Genomic DNA, 19755 nt, shown 5'->3' on the forward strand with positions numbered 1-19755 from the left:
CTATAATGGCTTACCCAGCCCCTGCCTGTCTAGTATATATCCCGCTTCCACTAAATGTAGGCTAATGCTGGGTATAAAATCGATAAGCCAACGGTGTGTGGTGCTAGGTATGTTATGATAGCGGGCTCTTTTTAAATACAGGATAGCCCAGGCAATACGATGGGCTCTTATCTGTAACCATGTGTTTATAGTATGTCCAAAAGTAGGCATGTTGGATACTAGAATCTAGAGCCGGCATGAGGTCATTCCCATGCCGTATAAAAATCATCTACTGCTCTTGAATACATTGCCGACGAAAATATCACAATCGGATTCCCACAGGCAGGTCAATCAAACATGAAAGTGTGCCGCTGCGGTCCTGGAATCAATCTTGCCTCTGCTTTCTACTTTTTGTTTAGCATCATGACAAAAGACTACGAGGGCGACCCATTGGTGGTTGTTGAATACGACCCAAAGTGGGCAGGAGCAGTTTGCTGACGAAGCCCACCGCATTCGCGATGCAATCGGCCCCTACATCCTCGACGTCGAACACGTTGGCTCCACCAGCATCCCGGGCCTTGCTGCCAAACCCATCATTGATATCCAAGTTGTCGTCGCTGACTTCTCCCAGCTCGCCCAGTGCATTCCAGCTATGCAGCAGCTTGGGTATAGATACAAAGGTCTGTACGGTATCGTGGGCCGCGAGTACTTTAAACGTCCTCTGTACCACGTGCACATGGTGCAGAAGGGCAATGGTGAATATACGAGAAAGAAGCTGTTCCTCCAGTATCTGAGGGACCATCCGGATGTGCTGGACGAATACGCCAAGCTCAAGAAGCAGGTCGCAGCCAAGTACGGCGATAACAGAGAATTCCATCCTGGCATACAATGCCGACAAGACAGACTTTATCATGGGCGTGCTGAGGAAGGCTGGATGGGATGTCGACGGCAGAAAATCCGACTATCTCGAGCATTGACAGAACGTAGCGCTTTTCTCTTTCTCAAGCCGTGGCGAGCTGGCCGTGACTCGAGTCACGACTCGGGGACAATGCCAGTGTCGTCATTTTTAAACTTTGACCTGCGGCATCCCGCGGTTGTACTCGGTGAAATATGCAAAGCTCTCCACTCTCACCCCCTCAGGGCAGTTTTTCCAGCATTCCAAATTTGAACCACCATATCCTTATTATATTGTACAGCCCGTTGGCAGTCTACTTACTGAAGCAACAGCAGCAGAAGCAACAGAAACCCGGTCAGAGAAGAAGAAAAAGAGGAACAATGAGCGCTGCAATTCAGGCTATTGGTGAGTATTCCTGGTCTCTGGGGAGTTCGGGTCCTGGCACGGTAGAGAAGAGCCTTTGGGGTCGTTGTATGCTAATCATGTCTATGAAAAACGATATAGGCGAGACTCTCGCTAGGCTTGATGACGGCGACTTTGCCGCGTCTCTCGAGGTGGTCGACAGCTATCTGACCACCTCGAACGATGAGGATATTGCCGTGAGCCATAGCCGGGGTGTGGCCATCGAGCAGGCTGCCCGCCAGCAGTCTGGATACGACACCGGCGATATCAGCAGCTCGGGCGAATTTGCCAGCTTCCGGGACGCTAGCAGCTCCCCGGCATGGTTCAGCATCCGTCTGCCCAAGACATCCCCGAGCCGCCATAGTGTGAGTTCAGCAACCGAGGCATTTTCCGATACCAGTGTGATGCAGAGCCTGCGCCGAATGGTGCAGCGCGAGGAGGCGTGGCAGCAAACCAAGGCCACGTACGAAAATCACTTGTCGCAGATGGCACTGCACCTTCAACAGCAGTCGCTAGCGTTCAAGTCAGCTCAGGCCAAACTCAAATCGCTGGGGGCTGCACCTGACCCCGTTATCGATCAGTATGCATCAAACGGGACGTTCCCCGTGTCCACTGGCGCCGAGCTGCAGCCAGACGAGTCCATTGGCGGGTCGACCACCGAGAGCAACTACAACAGCTGGTGGGCAACGTTCCTGCCGGCTGCCACCGGCATGCCAGCACGTACCTCTGGTAGTCTGCCCAACAGCCCGATGGTCAGCGCCTCGCTGAATGGGTATGCGACGGTGGCAGGCACCGGCGAGCTTGTGTGTCTCGAGTGCATCCAGGCGTGCGAGCGCGTTGCCGATGCTGTGCTGCACGGCGACTTCAATGCCCGGGTCAGGTGCACGCGCTGCCACAACATTGACGGTGCTGGCGAGAAGGAGTGGCCACTGACCAAGCCCACAGGCGCTGCTGGTCACGTATCGGCATCCTCCAGCCAGCTGACAGGAACTCCGATGATTAGCCACCCAGTTACGCATACCCAGAAGCTGGCGAACCGTGTCAACCGCATGGCTTCGCTGCTGTCCTTTGTCACCCATGAAATCGTCGGCGTGGCACGCAACGACGGCATTCGTGGCATTCTCGGCACCCAGGGCAGCATTGATGGACTGAACGGGACTTGGCTTGAGCTTATGAACGAGGTCAACACGATGACACGGATCCACACGGAGCAGGTGCGCAACATTGCGCACGTCTGCAACTCTGTGGCCAACGGCGACTTGTCCGAGAAGGTCTCGATTGACGTCAACGGTGAAATGGCTGAGCTCAAGGACACGATCAACAGCATGGTGGACCAGCTCAGTGCCTTCTCGTTTGAGGTCACCCGCGTCTCGCATGCCGTCGGCACCGAAGGCACGCTGGGCGTCACTGCCGAGGTCCCCGACGTCAACGGTGTCTGGAAGCTGCTTACGGATAATGTCAACAGCATGGCCAGCAATCTGACCAACCAGGTGCGCGATATCTCGAATGTCTGCAAGGCCGTGGCAGCCGGTGACCTGACGCGCACGGTGCAGGTCGAGGCACGCGGCGAAATGCTTGAGCTCAAGGATACAATCAACACGATGGTTACCAGACTTGACCATATGGCGGTGGAGCTGACCCGCGTGGCTGTCCAGGTTGGCATTGACGGCATGCTGGGGGGACAGGCAAACTGGTTTGAACTCGACGGCACCTGGAAGGATCTAACGGACAACGTTAACCGTATGGCGGATAACCTGACACAGCAGGTACGCGATATTACGAGAGTCACCCAGGCCGTGGCCCGCGGTGACCTGACACGCAAGGTCGAGGTGCCGCTTAACGGTGAAATGGCAGAGCTGAAGACGACTATTAACGAAATGGTGGACAGGCTCAACACTTTTGCATTTGAGGTCTCGCGTGTGGCCAAGGAGGTCGGTACTGATGGGCAGCTCGGTGGCCAGGCAAATGTCCCCGATGTCGATGGTACCTGGAAGGTTCTGACTGACAACGTGAACACAATGGCGGACAACCTGACCAACCAAGTTCGTGACATTGCGAATGTGACCAAGGCCATTTCAGCTGGCGATCTGACGCGCAAGGTGCAGGTGCCGCTGAACGGCGAGATGGATGAGCTCAAGATCACTATCAACACCATGGTGGACCAGCTCAACACTTTTGCGTTTGAGGTCTCGCGCGTGGCCAAGGAGGTCGGTACCGACGGTAAGCTTGGCGGGCAGGCCAATGTTGAGGGTGTTGGCGGCACTTGGAAGGACCTGACTGACAATGTCAACAAGATGGCGGACAATCTGACCAACCAGGTCCGAGACATTGCTGACGTTACCAAGGCTGTTGCCGCCGGCGAGCTATCGCGCAAGGTCATGGTTCCACTGAATGGCGAGATGGGCGAGCTCAAGGACACAATCAACCAGATGGTGGACCAGCTCAGCCACTTTGCCGACGAGGTCACCACGGTCGCCATCGAGGTTGGTCTGGAGGGCCGTTTGGGTGCACAGGCGCGTGTCGTCGGCGTGCAAGGCGTGTGGATGGACCTGACGCACAACGTCAACAAGATGGCGTATAATATCACAAGACAAGTGCGTAACATTGCTGAGGTCACCCGGGCCGTTGCCAAGGGCGATCTGGGCAAGCAGGTCGACATCCCGTGCAAGGGTGAGATGGAGTTTTTGAAAACTACTATCAACGACATGGTTGCCCGACTAAAGACGTTCTCCAGCGAGGTGTCGCGTGTCGCCAAGGAGGTTGGAACTGACGGCAAGCTGGGCGCCCAGGCATCAGTGCCTGATGTGGAGGGCACGTGGAAGTACTTGACAGAAAACGTCAACAAGATGGCCGACAACTTGACTAACCAGGTTCGGGACATTGCGACGGTGACCAAGGCTATTTCAGCTGGCGATCTGACGCGCAAGGTGCAGGTGCCGCTGAACGGCGAGATGGATGAGCTCAAGATCACTATCAACACCATGGTGGATCAGCTCAATACCTTTGCCAAGGAGGTCTCGCGTGTCGCCAAGGAGGTCGGCACTGATGGACAGCTCGGCGGCCAAGCAAACGTCGAGGGTGTTGACGGCACCTGGAAGGTTTTGACGGACAACGTCAACAACATGGCCACCAACTTGACCAACCAGGTTCGAGACATTGCCACAGTTACGAAGGCGATCTCAGCCGGAGATTTGACGCGCAAGGTTGAAATTCCGCTGAACGGCGAGATGGGCGAATTGAAGGACACCATCAACACTATGGTTGGGCAGCTGAAGACGTTCGCGTCAGAGGTATCTCGTGTTGCCAAGGAGGTCGGCACGGATGGCAAACTCGGCGGCCAGGCATATGTGCCCAATGTCGACGGCACTTGGAAGGACCTGACCGACAATGTGAACAAGATGGCTGACAACCTGACGATTCAGGTGCGCAACATCGCTGAGGTCACCAAGGCAGTTGCAGCAGGCGAAATGTCCAAGCGCATCACAGTGACTTTGAATGGTGAGATGGGCGAGCTCAAGACCACTATCAACGCCATGGTCAACCAGGTCAGCCAGTTTGCCGCGGAGCTTGCCAAGGTCGCGCACGAGGTCGGTACCGAGGGCCAATTGGGAGCACACGCCGACATGAGCGGGGTTGATGGTGTCTGGAAAACGCTCACAGACAATGTCAACAACATGGCCGACAATATTACCAATCAGGTGCGCAACATCGCCGAGGTCACCAAGGCCGTCGCTGAGGGCGATCTGTCCAAGGAGGTCACTGTCCCGCTAAAGGGTGAGATGGGCGACCTGAAGACCACTATCAACGACATGGTTGCTCGGCTGAAAACGTTCTCCAGCGAGGTGTCGCGTGTCGCCAAAGAGGTCGGGACTGACGGCAAGCTGGGCGCACAGGCGACAGTGCCTGATGTCGAGGGTACATGGAAGGACTTGACCGACAATGTCAACAACATGGCGACTAATCTGACGAACCAGGTACGCGACATTGCGACGGTGACAAAAGCGATCTCGGCCGGCGATTTGACGCGCAAGGTTGAGGTGCCGCTGAACGGTGAGATGGGTGAGCTCAAGATCACTATCAACACCATGGTTGATCAGCTCAACACGTTCGCGGACGAAGTATCGCGTGTCGCCAAGGAGGTCGGAACCGATGGCAAGCTTGGCGGGCAGGCCAATGTCGAAGGTGTTGATGGTACGTGGAAGGTTTTGACTGACAACGTCAACAACATGGCCACCAACCTGACCAACCAAGTCCGTGATATCGCCAATGTCACCAAGGCAATCTCAGCTGGTAACCTCAATCTCAAGGTCGAGGTGCCGCTGAACGGCGAGATGGGTGACTTGAAGGGCACCATCAACACGATGGTGGACCAGCTCAACACGTTCGCCGCCGAAGTGTCGCGTGTGGCCAAAGAGGTCGGAACTGATGGTCAGCTGGGCGGACAAGCCAATGTCCCAAATGTCGACGGTACCTGGAAGGACCTTACTGACAACGTGAATACCATGGCTGACAACCTGACCAACCAGGTGCGGACAATCAGCAACGTCACTAAGGCTGTTGCGCTTGGCGATCTGACACAGAAGATCAAGGTCGATGCGCTCGGAGAGATGGGCGACCTGAAGACCACAATCAACGACATGGTGGACCGGTTGAACACGTTTGCTGATGAGGTGTCGCGTGTGGCCAAGGAGGTCGGCACAGACGGCAAGCTTGGCGGTCAAGCCAATGTTGAGGGTGTTGATGGAACTTGGAAGTCGCTGACTAACAACGTCAACCGGATGGGTGACAACTTGACGAACCAGGTCCGAGACATCGCCAATGTCACCAAAGCTATCTCTGCTGGTGACCTGACGCGCAAGGTCCAGGTGCCGCTAAATGGCGAGATGGGTGAGCTCAAGTCGACCATCAACACCATGGTTGACCAGCTGAGCACTTTCGCGGCTGAGGTGTCGCGTGTCGCCAAGGAGGTTGGAACTGATGGGCAGCTCGGCGGACAGGCCAACGTTGAGGGCGTTGATGGGACCTGGAAGTCGCTCACAGACAACGTCAACAAGATGGCAGACAACCTGACCAACCAAGTCCGTGATATCGCCAATGTCACCAAGGCTATTTCAGCAGGCGACCTGACGCGCAAGGTCGAGGTGCCGCTGAATGGTGAGATGGGTGAGCTCAAGCAGACCATCAACACGATGGTGGACCAGCTCAACACATTCGCCTTCGAGGTATCCCGAGTTGCTAAGGAGGTCGGTACCGATGGTCAGCTAGGCGGACAAGCCAATGTCCCAAATGTCGACGGTACCTGGAAGGACCTTACTGACAACGTGAATACCATGGCCGACAACCTGACCAACCAAGTCCGTGACATTGCAATGGTCACTACAGCCATTTCAGCAGGCAACTTGAATCTCAAGGTCGAGGTGCCGCTAAATGGCGAGATGGGTGAGCTCAAGTCGACCATCAACACCATGGTGGACCAGCTGAGCACGTTCGCGGCTGAGGTGTCGCGTGTGGCCAAGGAGGTTGGTACCGATGGGCAGCTCGGCGGACAGGCCAACGTTGAGGGCGTTGATGGGACCTGGAAGTCGCTCACTGACAACGTCAACAAGATGGCAGACAACCTGACCAACCAAGTCCGTGATATCGCCAATGTCACCAAGGCTATTTCAGCAGGCGACCTGACGCGTAAGGTCGAGGTGCCGCTCAATGGCGAGATGGGTGAGCTCAAGCAGACCATCAACACCATGGTGGACCAGCTCAACACATTCGCCTTCGAGGTATCCCGAGTTGCCAAGGAGGTCGGTACCGATGGTCAGCTAGGCGGACAAGCCAACGTCCCAAGTGTCGACGGTACCTGGAAGGACCTTACTGACAACGTGAATACCATGGCTGACAACCTGACCAACCAAGTACGCTCGATTAGCAAGGTTACCACCGCGATTGCTGAAGGTGACTTGAGCAAAAAGATCGACATTGTTGTCAACGGCGAAATGGGCGAGCTCACAAATACTATCAACGAGATGGTCGACAAGCTCCGCGGGATTGTATCAGAGCTGTCGAGTGTTGCACTCCAGGTCGGCACCGACGGCCAACTTGGTGGTCAGGCTCACTTGAAGAACATTAGCGGCAACTGGAAGGACTTGACCGATAACGTCAACAAGATGGCATACAACCTGACCAACCAAGTCCGTGACATCGCAACGGTCACTAAGGCTATCTCTGCTGGTGACCTGACGCGCAAGGTCCAGGTGCCGCTGAACGGCGAGATGGGTGAGCTCAAGTTGACCATCAACACGATGGTGGACCAGCTGAGCACTTTCGCGGCTGAGGTGTCGCGTGTCGCCAAGGAGGTTGGAACTGATGGGCAGCTCGGCGGACAGGCCAACGTTGAGGGCGTTGATGGGACCTGGAAGTCGCTCACTGACAACGTCAACAAGATGGCAGACAACCTGACCAACCAGGTGCGCGACATTGCCAACGTCACCAAGGCGATTTCAGCGGGTAACCTGAACATGAAGGTCGAGGTGCCACTCAATGGCGAGATGGGCGAGCTCAAGGATACCATCAACACGATGGTGGACCAGCTCAACACGTTTGCGGATGAGGTTACACGAGTTGCTAAGGAAGTGGGTACTGAAGGCAAGCTTGGCGGCCAGGCCAATGTTGATGGTGTTGATGGCACATGGAAGGATCTGACCAACAACGTGAACACCATGGCCAGCAACCTGACGACCCAGGTCCGATCCATCAGCGAAGTCACCAAGGCTGTCGCACACGGCGATTTGACGCAGAAAATTGAAGTTGACGTCGAGGGTGAAATGCTGGACCTTAAGACCACTATAAACGAAATGGTTGACCAGCTCAATATCTTTGCCGATGAGGTCTCACGAGTCGCACTAGAGGTCGGCATCAATGGCAAGCTTGGTGGCCAGGCATTTGTTCCTAACGTCGACGGCGTGTGGAAGAAGGTCACGGACAACGTCAATACCATGGCCAATAACCTCACGTTCCAGGTTCGGTCTATCGGAAATGTGACCACCGCTGTTGCGCGCGGCGATCTAACCAAGGTCATTGCTGTGGATGCGCGTGGCGAGATGGGCACATTGAAGACGACAATGAACGGGATGGTGTCCCAGCTGCGTATCTTTGCTGGGGAGGTGTCGCGTGTGGCCAAGGAAGTCGGTACCGACGGTCAGCTGGGCGGCCAAGCCAACGTCCCGAATGTCGACGGTACCTGGAAGGAGCTCACCGATAATGTCAACACCATGGCCGACAACCTGACCAGCCAGGTGCGGACAATCAGCAACGTCACTAAGGCTGTTGCGCTTGGCGATCTGACACAGAAGATCAAGGTCGATGCGCTCGGAGAGATGGGCGACCTGAAGACCACAATCAACGACATGGTGGACCGGTTGAACACGTTTGCTGATGAGGTGTCGCGTGTGGCCAAGGAGGTCGGCACAGACGGCAAGCTTGGCGGTCAAGCCAACGTACCAAACGTGGGTGGCACATGGAAGGGACTGACAGACAATGTCAACACCATGGCTAACAATTTGACAAACCAGGTGCGCGACATCGCCAATGTCACCAAAGCTATCTCTGCTGGTGATCTGACGCGCAAGGTTGAGATTCCGCTGAACGGCGAGATGGCAGAGCTGAAAGACACGATCAATACCATGGTGGACCAGCTCAGTACGTTTGCTGACGAGGTATCGCGTGTCGCCAAGGAGGTCGGTACCGATGGCAAGCTCGGCGGGCAGGCCAATGTCCCGAACGTCGACGGCACCTGGAAGGGACTGACAGATAATGTCAATAAGATGGCGGACAACTTGACGAACCAGGTCCGTGACATTGCCAATGTCACCAAGGCAATCTCAGCCGGCAACCTCAATCTCAAGGTCGAGGTGCCGCTGAACGGCGAGATGGGTGACTTGAAGGGCACCATCAACACGATGGTGGACCAGCTCAACACGTTTGCCGCCGAAGTGTCGCGTGTGGCCAAGGAGGTTGGAACTGACGGCAAACTCGGCGGACAGGCCAACGTCGAGGGTGTTGATGGCACCTGGAAGTCGCTTACTGACAACGTCAACAAGATGGCAGACAACCTGACCAACCAGGTGCGCTCTATCAGCGAGGTCACAAAGGCTGTTGCGCTCGGCGATTTGACGCAGAAGATCAATGTCGATGCGCTCGGAGAGATGGGCGATCTGAAGACAACTATCAACGAGATGGTGGACCAGCTGAATGTATTTGCTGATGAGGTGTCGCGTGTCGCTAAGGAGGTCGGAACTGATGGGCAGCTTGGTGGCCAGGCGATCGTTCCCAATGTTGATGGTACCTGGAAGGATCTGACATTTAATGTCAACAAGATGGCAGACAAATTGACCAACCAAGTCCGAGACATCGCCAATGTCACCAAGGCTATTTCAGCAGGCGACCTGACGCGTAAGGTCGAGGTGCCGCTCAATGGCGAGATGGGCGAACTCAAAAACACGATCAACACCATGGTGGACCAACTCAACACATTTGCAGCCGAAGTATCCCGAGTTGCCAAGGAGGTCGGAACCGATGGTCAACTTGGCGGACAGGCCAACGTCCCGAATGTCGATGGCACTTGGAAGGACCTGACTGACAACGTCAACAACATGGCCACCAATCTGACCAACCAAGTCCGTGATATCGCCAATGTCACCAAGGCAATCTCAGCTGGTAACCTCAATCTCAAGGTCGAGGTGCCGCTGAACGGCGAGATGGGTGACTTGAAGGGCACCATCAACACGATGGTGGACCAGCTCAACACGTTTGCCGCCGAAGTGTCGCGTGTGGCCAAGGAGGTCGGAACTGATGGTCAGCTGGGCGGACAAGCCAACGTCCCAAATGTCGACGGTACCTGGAAGGATCTGACAGACAATGTCAACAAGATGGCCACCAATCTGACCAACCAGGTGCGCGACATTGCAGATGTCACCAAGGCGATTTCTGCGGGTGACTTGACACGCAAGGTTCAGGTTCCGCTGAATGGTGAGATGGGCGAGCTCAAGCAGACCATCAACACCATGGTGGACCAGCTCAGTACGTTTGCTGATGAGGTGTCGCGTGTGGCCAAGGAGGTTGGTACTGATGGCAAGCTTGGCGGGCAGGCCAATGTCCCGAATGTCGATGGCACCTGGAAGGGACTGACAGATAATGTCAACAAGATGGCGGACAATCTGACGAACCAGGTGCGTGACATTGCCAATGTCACCAAGGCCATTTCAGCAGGCGATCTGCGCCAGAAGGTGTCGTCGGATCTTAACGGTGAGATGGCAGAGTTGAAGACAACCATCAATACCATGGTGGACCAGCTCAGTACGTTTGCTGATGAGGTGTCGCGTGTGGCCAAGGAGGTCGGTACCGATGGCAAGCTCGGCGGACAGGCCAACGTCCCGAATGTTGATGGCACTTGGAAGGACTTGACGGACAACGTCAACAAGATGGCGGACAACTTGACGAATCAGGTCCGAGACATCGCCAATGTCACCAAGGCAATTTCAGCTGGCAACCTTAATCTCAAGGTCGAGATGCCGCTGAACGGCGAGATGGGTGACTTGAAGGGCACCATCAACACGATGGTGGACCAGCTCAACACGTTCGCCGCCGAAGTGTCGCGTGTGGCCAAGGAGGTCGGAACTGATGGGCAGCTAGGCGGACAAGCCAATGTCCCAAATGTCGACGGTACCTGGAAGGATCTGACAGACAATGTCAACAAGATGGCCACCAATCTGACCAACCAGGTGCGGGACATCGCCAATGTCACCAAGGCAATCTCAGCCGGCAACCTTAATCTCAAGGTCGAGGTGCCGCTGAACGGCGAGATGGCAGAGTTGAAAGACACTATCAACACCATGGTTGACCAGCTGAGCACGTTCGCGGCTGAGGTGTCGCGTGTCGCCAAGGAGGTCGGTACTGATGGACAGCTGGGCGGACAAGCCAACGTCGAGGGTGTTGATGGCACCTGGAAGTCGCTCACTGACAACGTCAACAAGATGGCAGACAACCTGACCAACCAGGTTCGCTCTATTAGCGAGGTCACAAAGGCTGTTGCGCTCGGCGATTTGACGCAGAAGATCAATGTCGATGCTTTGGGTGAGATGGCAGAGCTGAAGACGACCATCAACACGATGGTGGACCAGCTGAGCACGTTCGCTGCTGAGGTGTCGCGTGTCGCTAAGGAGGTTGGTACTGATGGGCAGCTTGGTGGCCAGGCAAATGTTCCCAACGTCGATGGTACCTGGAAGTCGCTCACTGACAATGTCAACAAGATGGCAGACAACTTGACCAACCAGGTGCGCGATATTGCCAATGTCACCAAGGCTATTTCAGCAGGCGACCTGACGCGCAAGGTCGAGGTACCGCTGAACGGCGAGATGGGTGAGCTCAAGCAGACCATTAATACCATGGTGGACCAGCTCAGTACGTTTGCTGATGAGGTGTCGCGTGTGGCCAAGGAGGTTGGTACCGATGGCAAGCTCGGCGGGCAAGCCAATGTCCCGAATGTCGATGGCACTTGGAAGGGGCTAACCGACAACGTGAACACCATGGCTGACAACCTGACCAACCAAGTCCGTGATATCGCCAATGTCACCAAGGCCATTTCAGCAGGCGATCTGACACGTAAGGTCGAAATTCCGTTGAATGGAGAAATGGCCGAGCTCAAGCAGACCATCAACACCATGGTGGACCAGCTGAGCACTTTCGCTGCTGAGGTGTCGCGTGTGGCCAAGGAGGTTGGCACCGATGGTCAGCTGGGCGGACAGGCCAATGTCGACGGCGTCGATGGCACTTGGAAGGATCTGACTGACAATGTCAACAAGATGGCCACCAATCTGACCAACCAGGTGCGTGATATCGCCACAGTAACCAAGGCCATTTCAGCAGGCAACTTGAACCTTAAAGTCGAGGTGCCACTCAATGGCGAGATGGGCGAGCTCAAGTCGACCATCAACACCATGGTGGACCAGCTGAGCACGTTCGCCGCCGAAGTGTCGCGTGTGGCCAAGGAGGTCGGAACTGATGGGCAGCTCGGTGGACAGGCCAATGTCCCGAATGTCGACGGTACCTGGAAGGATCTGACAGATAATGTCAACAAGATGGCGGACAATCTGACGAACCAGGTGCGTGACATCGCCAATGTCACCAAGGCGGTTGCTGCTGGTGATTTGCGCCAGAAGGTGTCGTCGGATCTTAACGGTGAGATGGCAGAGCTGAAGACGACCATCAACACGATGGTGGACCAGCTGAGCACGTTCGCTGCTGAGGTGTCGCGTGTAGCCAAGGAGGTAGGAACTGATGGCCAGCTGGGCGGTCAGGCCAACGTTGAAGGCGTTGACGGCACCTGGAAGTCGCTCACTGACAATGTCAACAAGATGGCAGACAACTTGACCAACCAGGTGCGCGATATTGCCAATGTCACCAAGGCGATTTCGGCAGGTGATCTGACGCGCAAAGTTGAGATTCCACTGAACGGCGAGATGGCAGAGCTGAAGACGACCATCAACACCATGGTAGACCAGCTCAGCATCTTCGCCAAGGAAGTGTCCCGTGTCGCCAAGGAGGTCGGCACCGATGGTCAGCTCGGTGGCCAGGCAAATGTTCCCAACGTCGATGGTACCTGGAAGGATCTGACCGAAAACGTCAACAAGATGGCAGACAACCTGACAAACCAGGTGCGCTCTATTAGCGAGGTCACAAAGGCCGTTGCGCTCGGCGATTTGACGCAGAAGATCAATGTCGATGCTTTGGGTGAGATGGCAGAGCTGAAGACGACCATCAACACCATGGTAGACCAGCTCAGCATCTTCGCCAAGGAAGTGTCCCGTGTCGCAAAGGAGGTCGGCACCGATGGTCAGCTCGGTGGCCAGGCAAATGTTCCCAACGTCGATGGGACCTGGAAGTCGCTCACCAACAACGTTAACCGGATGGCTGATAACCTGACAAACCAGGTGCGCGACATTGCAATGGTGACCAAGGCGATTTCGGCCGGTGATCTGACCAAGTTTGTCACTGTTCCTCTTAGCGGCGAAATGGGCGAGCTGAAAGACACAATTAACAGCATGGTCAAGCGCCTGGCTGTCTTCGCCGCTGAGGTCAATAAGGTCGCCCGCGAGGTCGGCACTGAGGGCAAGCTCGGCGTGCAGGCCCTTGTCCACGACGTCGAGGGTGCATGGCTGGAGGTCACATCCAAGGTCAACACCATGGCTCTCAACCTCACCAACCAGGTACGTGCGTTTGCGCAGATCACAGCGGCCGCCACTGGCGGTGACTTTAACTCGATGATCACCGTTGACGCATCTGGCGAGATGGACGCGCTCAAGTCACAGATCAACCGCATGGTGACATCGCTGCGTGTGAGTATCGTGCGTAACATGCAGGCCCGCCAGGCAGCCGAGGTAGCCAACCGTGCCAAGAGCGAGTTCCTGGCTAACATGTCGCATGAGGTGCGCACGCCTATGAACGGTATCATTGGAATGACTTCGATGACCTTGGAGACCAACCTGACGCACACACAGCGTGATTCGCTGATGATTGTGTCGAGTCTGTCGAACTCGCTGCTGTCAATCCTCAATGACCTGCTTGACTTGTCCAAGATTGAGGCTGGTCGCATGAGCATGGAGCAGATTCCATTTGCGCTGCGCAACGCCATGCTGAGTGTGCTGAAGACTCTGTCGATCAAGTCGGTGCAGAAGGGCCTCAACGTCTTCTTTATGTGCGATCCTGATATCCCCGACAACGTTGTCGGCGACCCGCATCGACTGCGCCAGGTGCTGACTAATCTGGTTGGCAACGCGGTCAAATTTACCAATGAGGGCGAAATCTCGATTAATTGCCGTTGCCTGCAGCGCCAGGGCAACGAGCTCACGCTCGAGATCTCAGTCAAGGACACGGGCATTGGCATCCCCAAGGACAAGATTGATGTCGTGTTTGAGACATTCACGCAGGCTGACGGTTCAACCACTCGTAGATACGGCGGAACGGGTCTGGGTCTCAGCATCTCGCGTAGCCTCTGCCGTCTCCTTGGAGGTGACATCCGCGTCGAGAGCGAATATGGGCTCGGATCCAACTTTATCTTCACCTGCAAGCTTGAGGCACCTGTGCCTAACTTTGAGTTCTTCGAGCGTCGCATTCTGCCCTACCGTAACCGCCATGTGCTGGTTATCTACGACTGCCGCAACAACCCGGAGGCCAAGGAAATGGTGGTTAAGCTGCGTGAGATGCTCCACTCGTTCCATCTGAGCACAGCGACTGTCGACACAGCAGAGCAGGCCGAGCGCCTGATTTGGCGCGGAGCACAGCACCGTCCCATGTTTGACACATTCATTGTCGATACAATGCAGACCGCCGATGAGTTGCGGTCCACTGGGCTGACCAACCTGAACTTCATGCCCATTGTCTACTTTGCCGACCCGCGCAACAGCTGCATCAACGTCAACCGCATCATTGAGCTCGGCATCAACTCGTACATTGACATTCCGTTTGACTACAGCAAGCTTGCCAGCGCGATGCTGCCAGCCCTCGAGACACACTCGCTTATTCCTGATCTGTCCAAGTACCGCAAGCGCCCCCTGCGCATTCTTCTGGCTGAGGACAATGTGGTCAACCAGAAGCTTGCGCTACGCATCCTGCAAAAGTGCAACCACAAAGTCGAGGTCGTGTCCAATGGGCAATTGGCAGTAGAGGCTGTCATGGATACGTGGAAGCGCAATATGGACATATACGGCAAGAATATCAGGAAGGACGCATCCAACCCTGGGTCGGAGAACGACAGGAGCGGGCCATCGCATAGTCGTGCCAAGTCCAAGTCGCCGTTTGCCATGGATCCTGACGAGCCGACGCCAACGGATGAGCGCATCGATTTCATCGGCGATGCCGAGCCAGGGCTCAGTCGCATCACTGAAGTTGACGAGTCCGGAGATGGCGGTGACGCCAACGAGGGTGCCTCTGTCCAGTCCCAGAGCGCTGAAGCAGGTGGGCAGCCGCAGGAAGGCAGCGAGTCCGACAAGCCCAAGGCCGTTGAAGGCACGGTATTTGCTGACAGCATGTACCCGCCAGCTGTCAAGGCTCCTGATGACCTGCCACTCGTGCTCGACTCTATCGATATTCCGAACGCGGAGGACAAGGAGGCCGACGAGGACAATCCGTACAACAACACGACCGAGGAAAGCCCCGAGGAGACCAAGCCAGCCGGTGTGCGCGATCCCAAGTCCAAGTTTGCCTGTGTGCCGATGCCGTTCGACATCATCCTGATGGACATCCAGATGCCAGTAGTCCACGGATTTGAGGCCACCAAGCGGATCCGCAAGTGGGAGGAGAGTGAGGGCGTTGATTTCCGCACGCCGATTATTGCGCTGACAGCACATGCTATGCTGGGAGATCGCGACCGCTGCCTGTCGTCTGGGATGGACGAGTACATCACCAAGCCCCTGCGGTTTGAGACGCTGCTGACGACTATCACACGCTTCCAACCGCGGATGTATGACGAGTACGGCGATATTGTGCCCATCGTTGACACGATAAACGACTCGACTGATTCCCAGTCCAACTCTGATGACGATGACAGCGACAGCGACGATGAGATGGAGCCGATGCATCCCCGCGACTACTTTGGTCGGGACGATGTGCCATATGGTATCTACGACGATGATGGGTACAATGACGACGACGACGACGATGACGACGACGGCGATGACTGTGACGATGATACGGAGAGGTACCGGCGATCGTTCCTGGGCACTGCCTTTGGAAAGCGTGCCAAGAAGAGCCCAGGGGCAAGTAGTCGGCTACCGCGATGCACCGCCTACCATGATTTCGCAAGGGCGATCGTGAGCAAAAGACGTCGCAGCAGCGCAAGGCAGGCCCGTGCTCTGCGCAAGCAAGTCATGAAGTACAAGCGCGAGTATGGCGAGCACATTACGCGCAAGGGTGATGCGATGTCTGGGGTGGAGCAGCAGTTGTCCGACGGCAAACGCTCAGGCGATATCACTGACTCTGCAGAGAACAGCGACAACGAGGGGGATGGCAGCAATGACGACGGCGGCTCTGAAACAGCCTTGGCATCGCTGAGGCAGCCGAAGAAGTCTGCTTTCAAGCCTTCCGAGATGGTGCTGACCTGATCGTGACTTTGAAAAGCACAACACTAGCAACTTTCTCGATGAAGCAGCTGAACAACCGGTCGATCTACAACTCGTACTCGATCATGTCGCAGTCAGCCAAGAGCCGCCGCGACCGCAAGCTGGCGCAGTCTGGCAAACAAAAGCAGACCCGCAGCTCGAGCTCACCACAAGCCCGTGTGGTCGCTGCCTACGAGAAATCGCACCGTGAGTCGCAAAAGAACAAGATGGGCGGCAGCGGTGGTTTGCGTGCCGGGATGCTCCCGATGGACTTTATGGATGGTCAGTCGACATACCGTGATGGCATCTACTCGATGGACTACAACATGGGCGGCCAAGGTTTTGAAGCTCAGGCCACGTACCTTGATCTGCCCCGGCACAGTATCATTGACCCGACGATGCTCAGCTTCGATCCGCCGGGCGCGCCAGCGCACAGCAGCTTCAGCTACGGTACTACCCAAGGAGGAACTCCCACCATCGACAACTCCAAGTCGCGGTCCGATGGCGGCTGGTCGGTAGCAACACCTGTGCGGCCAAGCATCCTGACGGCTCAGACAGCTACTGGCTCATTCAGCAGCGGCTCAGCACCGCCAGCATCGGTCAACCGTGCCCGTTCGCCGTTCAGTCCCGCGAACACCAGCACAAAGCGCGTCGGGCGAGGCAGTGTCGGCTGCTGCTGCTACCAATTACTCACAGCTTAAGACGACTGCCGATATCGCGGCTGCCATGGCGGCCGCTGCAGCAGGCGATGCCAATGCACTGCGTGCGATCCAGTCCACTACCATGTTCAACGACACAGGCGAGGTGTCAACGGAGCCAGCAGACCCTAATGTGGAGTTTTATAGCCACCGCCTCGCTAGCCAGAGAGCTGAGACGATGCCTGTCAGTAGCTCGGCTACAGCAGCATCCTCATCTGACCCGATGCTGATGGTAAAGGCATCGCCTGTCTCCTCACCGTCACTGGCCAAGGCGCAGCAGGTTGGAGGCGGTGCTTCCATGCCAGCAAAGAGCTCCTCTGGTGGTGGAGACAGCGCCACTGCACACGGACACCAATCGTCATCATCAAAGGCGTCATTGAAGCTCTCTCGCAATGTGCGTGAGCGCCTGATGCGAGCTCGTCAGAAGCAGATCAACAAGCACAAGGATGACGACGAGGTCAAAGGTGCGACTGAGTGATTTTTCAATCCTTTTATTTTTTTACCTAAATTTCAGTTTCTATTCCATTTCACCACTTGAGGTAGTGGATGCTGTGGTACCAACCACATGAATTTCCACCAGCAGGCACACATTCCCTCTTTGGCAAGTTTGCTCCAGTCCTCTGCTGACTGCTATGCCATGTGCATCGACTGCCCCATGTCCTGTATGAACAACACATCTCCCGCCCACAGCACTTTGCTTTCCAGCAGCCCACAGATATTCCGTTTCCTCCTCCCAATTTCCTTGACAGTCCCTTCATTCCACATTCCTCAGCTATCACTATATATTGTTTGCTCCCCACACATAGCGTACGTCACCAAAGTGCAGTCAATATTCAATAGTCTACATTTTCACTGCCATGTCTGAGCACAAGATCCTCAACAAATATATTCCTGCCAGACTTTGATCCGTCGAAGATCCCGCGGCAGCAGCAGGACAAAAAGAAGCAGATGAAGAATATAGTGAAGCGCGGTATAATACAAGACAGAGCCACAATGACCAGGTCGCTGACTGGTCTGGACGTCACATGTGTCAAGCCAAAGGCAGATACTAAAGAGGCCACCATTAGTGTTTTCGGATATGCTAAGGACATATGGCAGCGATTCGGACGATGCGGATGAGGATAAGGATCATATAGCAAAGATGTTTAATGCGAATAAAAATATAAAAATGGCAGTCTTAAAAGCGTTACCTTTTGGAGACCGGTCGTACTTTGTCCGAGCAGCCAGGTCCATATACACCCGTGACTCTTGGTCAGGTGCAAACGGCGGGGCTTCCTTGAATTAGGACAAATGTGTGATTTCCAAGCACACTCTTGCCAATAGCGATTAGATTTCTGTTCACACTCCTTAACCTTAAGACGATATTTATCCAGCACATCCTTGGGCAGCACTGCATGCACATAGTCTGGGTGCAGAACAAGCAGCTCTGCACCAACCTGGCCTAAACACAAACGATGTCACAAGCGCAGCATCGATTCCTCCTGGTTTTCCAATATAGTTTTGTGAACGCTTACATTCGGTTTTATCAGAACCTTTATAGTTTATCACTAGGAGAACATGCTACCTAGTACCTTCCTCCCAGACAGCTTGACCAAGATCTTTTTAGGCACGCACAGCTTCCTTTTGCTTGTTTTTTTTGTGGGCTACGATGAGCGCTGATAGAAGAAAGGCATCTGGCATCATAAAATAATGAATGAAGAAGGCTGGTAAGCTCTACTTTGCTGGTAATGGCAAATGGCTCATCAGTGAAGGTGAGAATCCAGCCTGGTTGCGCTTGGACAAAAGCTCAGTACCAATAGGTACCTCGACAGAAAAGTTGGAGTGCTTGAGTAGCACAGGCTGTAGATAATTAGATTCCTCAGAAGTCAAAGAGATGCTATTTGAAATTGTTGCAAACTGTTATGGAGATATGACTTGTGCTGAAAGGAAGAGAAGCATCTCCAACCTAAATGCAGATTATATACAAGTCCTTTGGGAAATGCCATCGCTTGGCTGCTTTTTGACTAGGGTGTTTTGACCAAGCTCAGCTGCGACCTGTGTGCCTCAGATGTACTGTGTATTTTCTGCTAGATTGTGTTGAAGTAGTGGCATATATTGGGCAAGCTGTTTTGTACCAAGTGTCTGCGGCAAGCCAAACAGCGTTTCTATGCTACAAACTCTTGTCAGTAGACTAACCATCAGGTAGAATTAGGCGCCATGGTCCCCAACACTGAGGACTTTTCGCATATACACACGCCTCCTAGATAGCTTGTAACTTTCAAATGACTATTGTTGGTTGAAGGTTATATGGATACATTTATGCTACCACTAGATTGGATAACACCTTTCAGCCATGAAGCGACACGTATGTCAGGCAGAAGGAAGGCTGGTCGTCTGTCTGGGCCTTTGTACGTATGCGTTTCGGTCTTGTCTATGGTGGCGCAGGGGACTCCGGACCCGAATGTCAACAGTATTAAACTCAAGCCCTTCCTCCATAAAGCCACCCACTCCACTAGTTTCAGCATCAAGTATTCAAGTGACAATCCACTCACAGCCACTGCCAGCCCAGTATTGTATACCTTGGGAACCAGCCATTCCCAACCCGCAAGCACTGCTACTACAATGATAGTTTTTGGTATGATAGGTATAGTGGATATAT

General features: G+C 54.8%; 2 protein-coding genes across 2 annotated transcripts; both read left to right on the top strand.

Moving 5' to 3' along the window:
- Window positions 1-336: 336 nt before the first annotated feature.
- Window positions 337-956, top strand: DL89DRAFT_295098 (UPF0157-domain-containing protein; the record flags this gene model as incomplete). Its single annotated transcript, XM_040890596.1, has 3 exons — window positions 337-432; window positions 464-820; window positions 849-956. The coding sequence occupies 3 exons, from the start codon at window positions 337-339 to the stop codon at window positions 954-956; spliced, it is 561 nt and encodes a 186-aa protein (XP_040740665.1).
- Window positions 957-1356: 400 nt separating this feature from the next.
- On the top strand, window positions 1357-18562 carry DL89DRAFT_295099 (uncharacterized protein; the record flags this gene model as incomplete). The annotated part of the gene is made up of 7 exons (XM_040890597.1): window positions 1357-8763; window positions 8791-16385; window positions 16439-17038; window positions 17067-17250; window positions 17284-17581; window positions 18016-18087; window positions 18522-18562. 7 exons carry the CDS (start codon window positions 1357-1359, stop codon window positions 18560-18562), a joined length of 16197 nt encoding a protein of 5398 aa, XP_040740666.1.
- Window positions 18563-19755: the final 1193 nt, after the last annotated feature.

The sequence above is a fragment of the Linderina pennispora genome (assembly GCF_002104995.1).
Source record: "Linderina pennispora strain ATCC 12442 chromosome Unknown DL89scaffold_14, whole genome shotgun sequence".
NCBI classification, from domain to species: Eukaryota; Fungi; Kickxellomycota; class Kickxellomycetes; order Kickxellales; family Kickxellaceae; genus Linderina; species Linderina pennispora.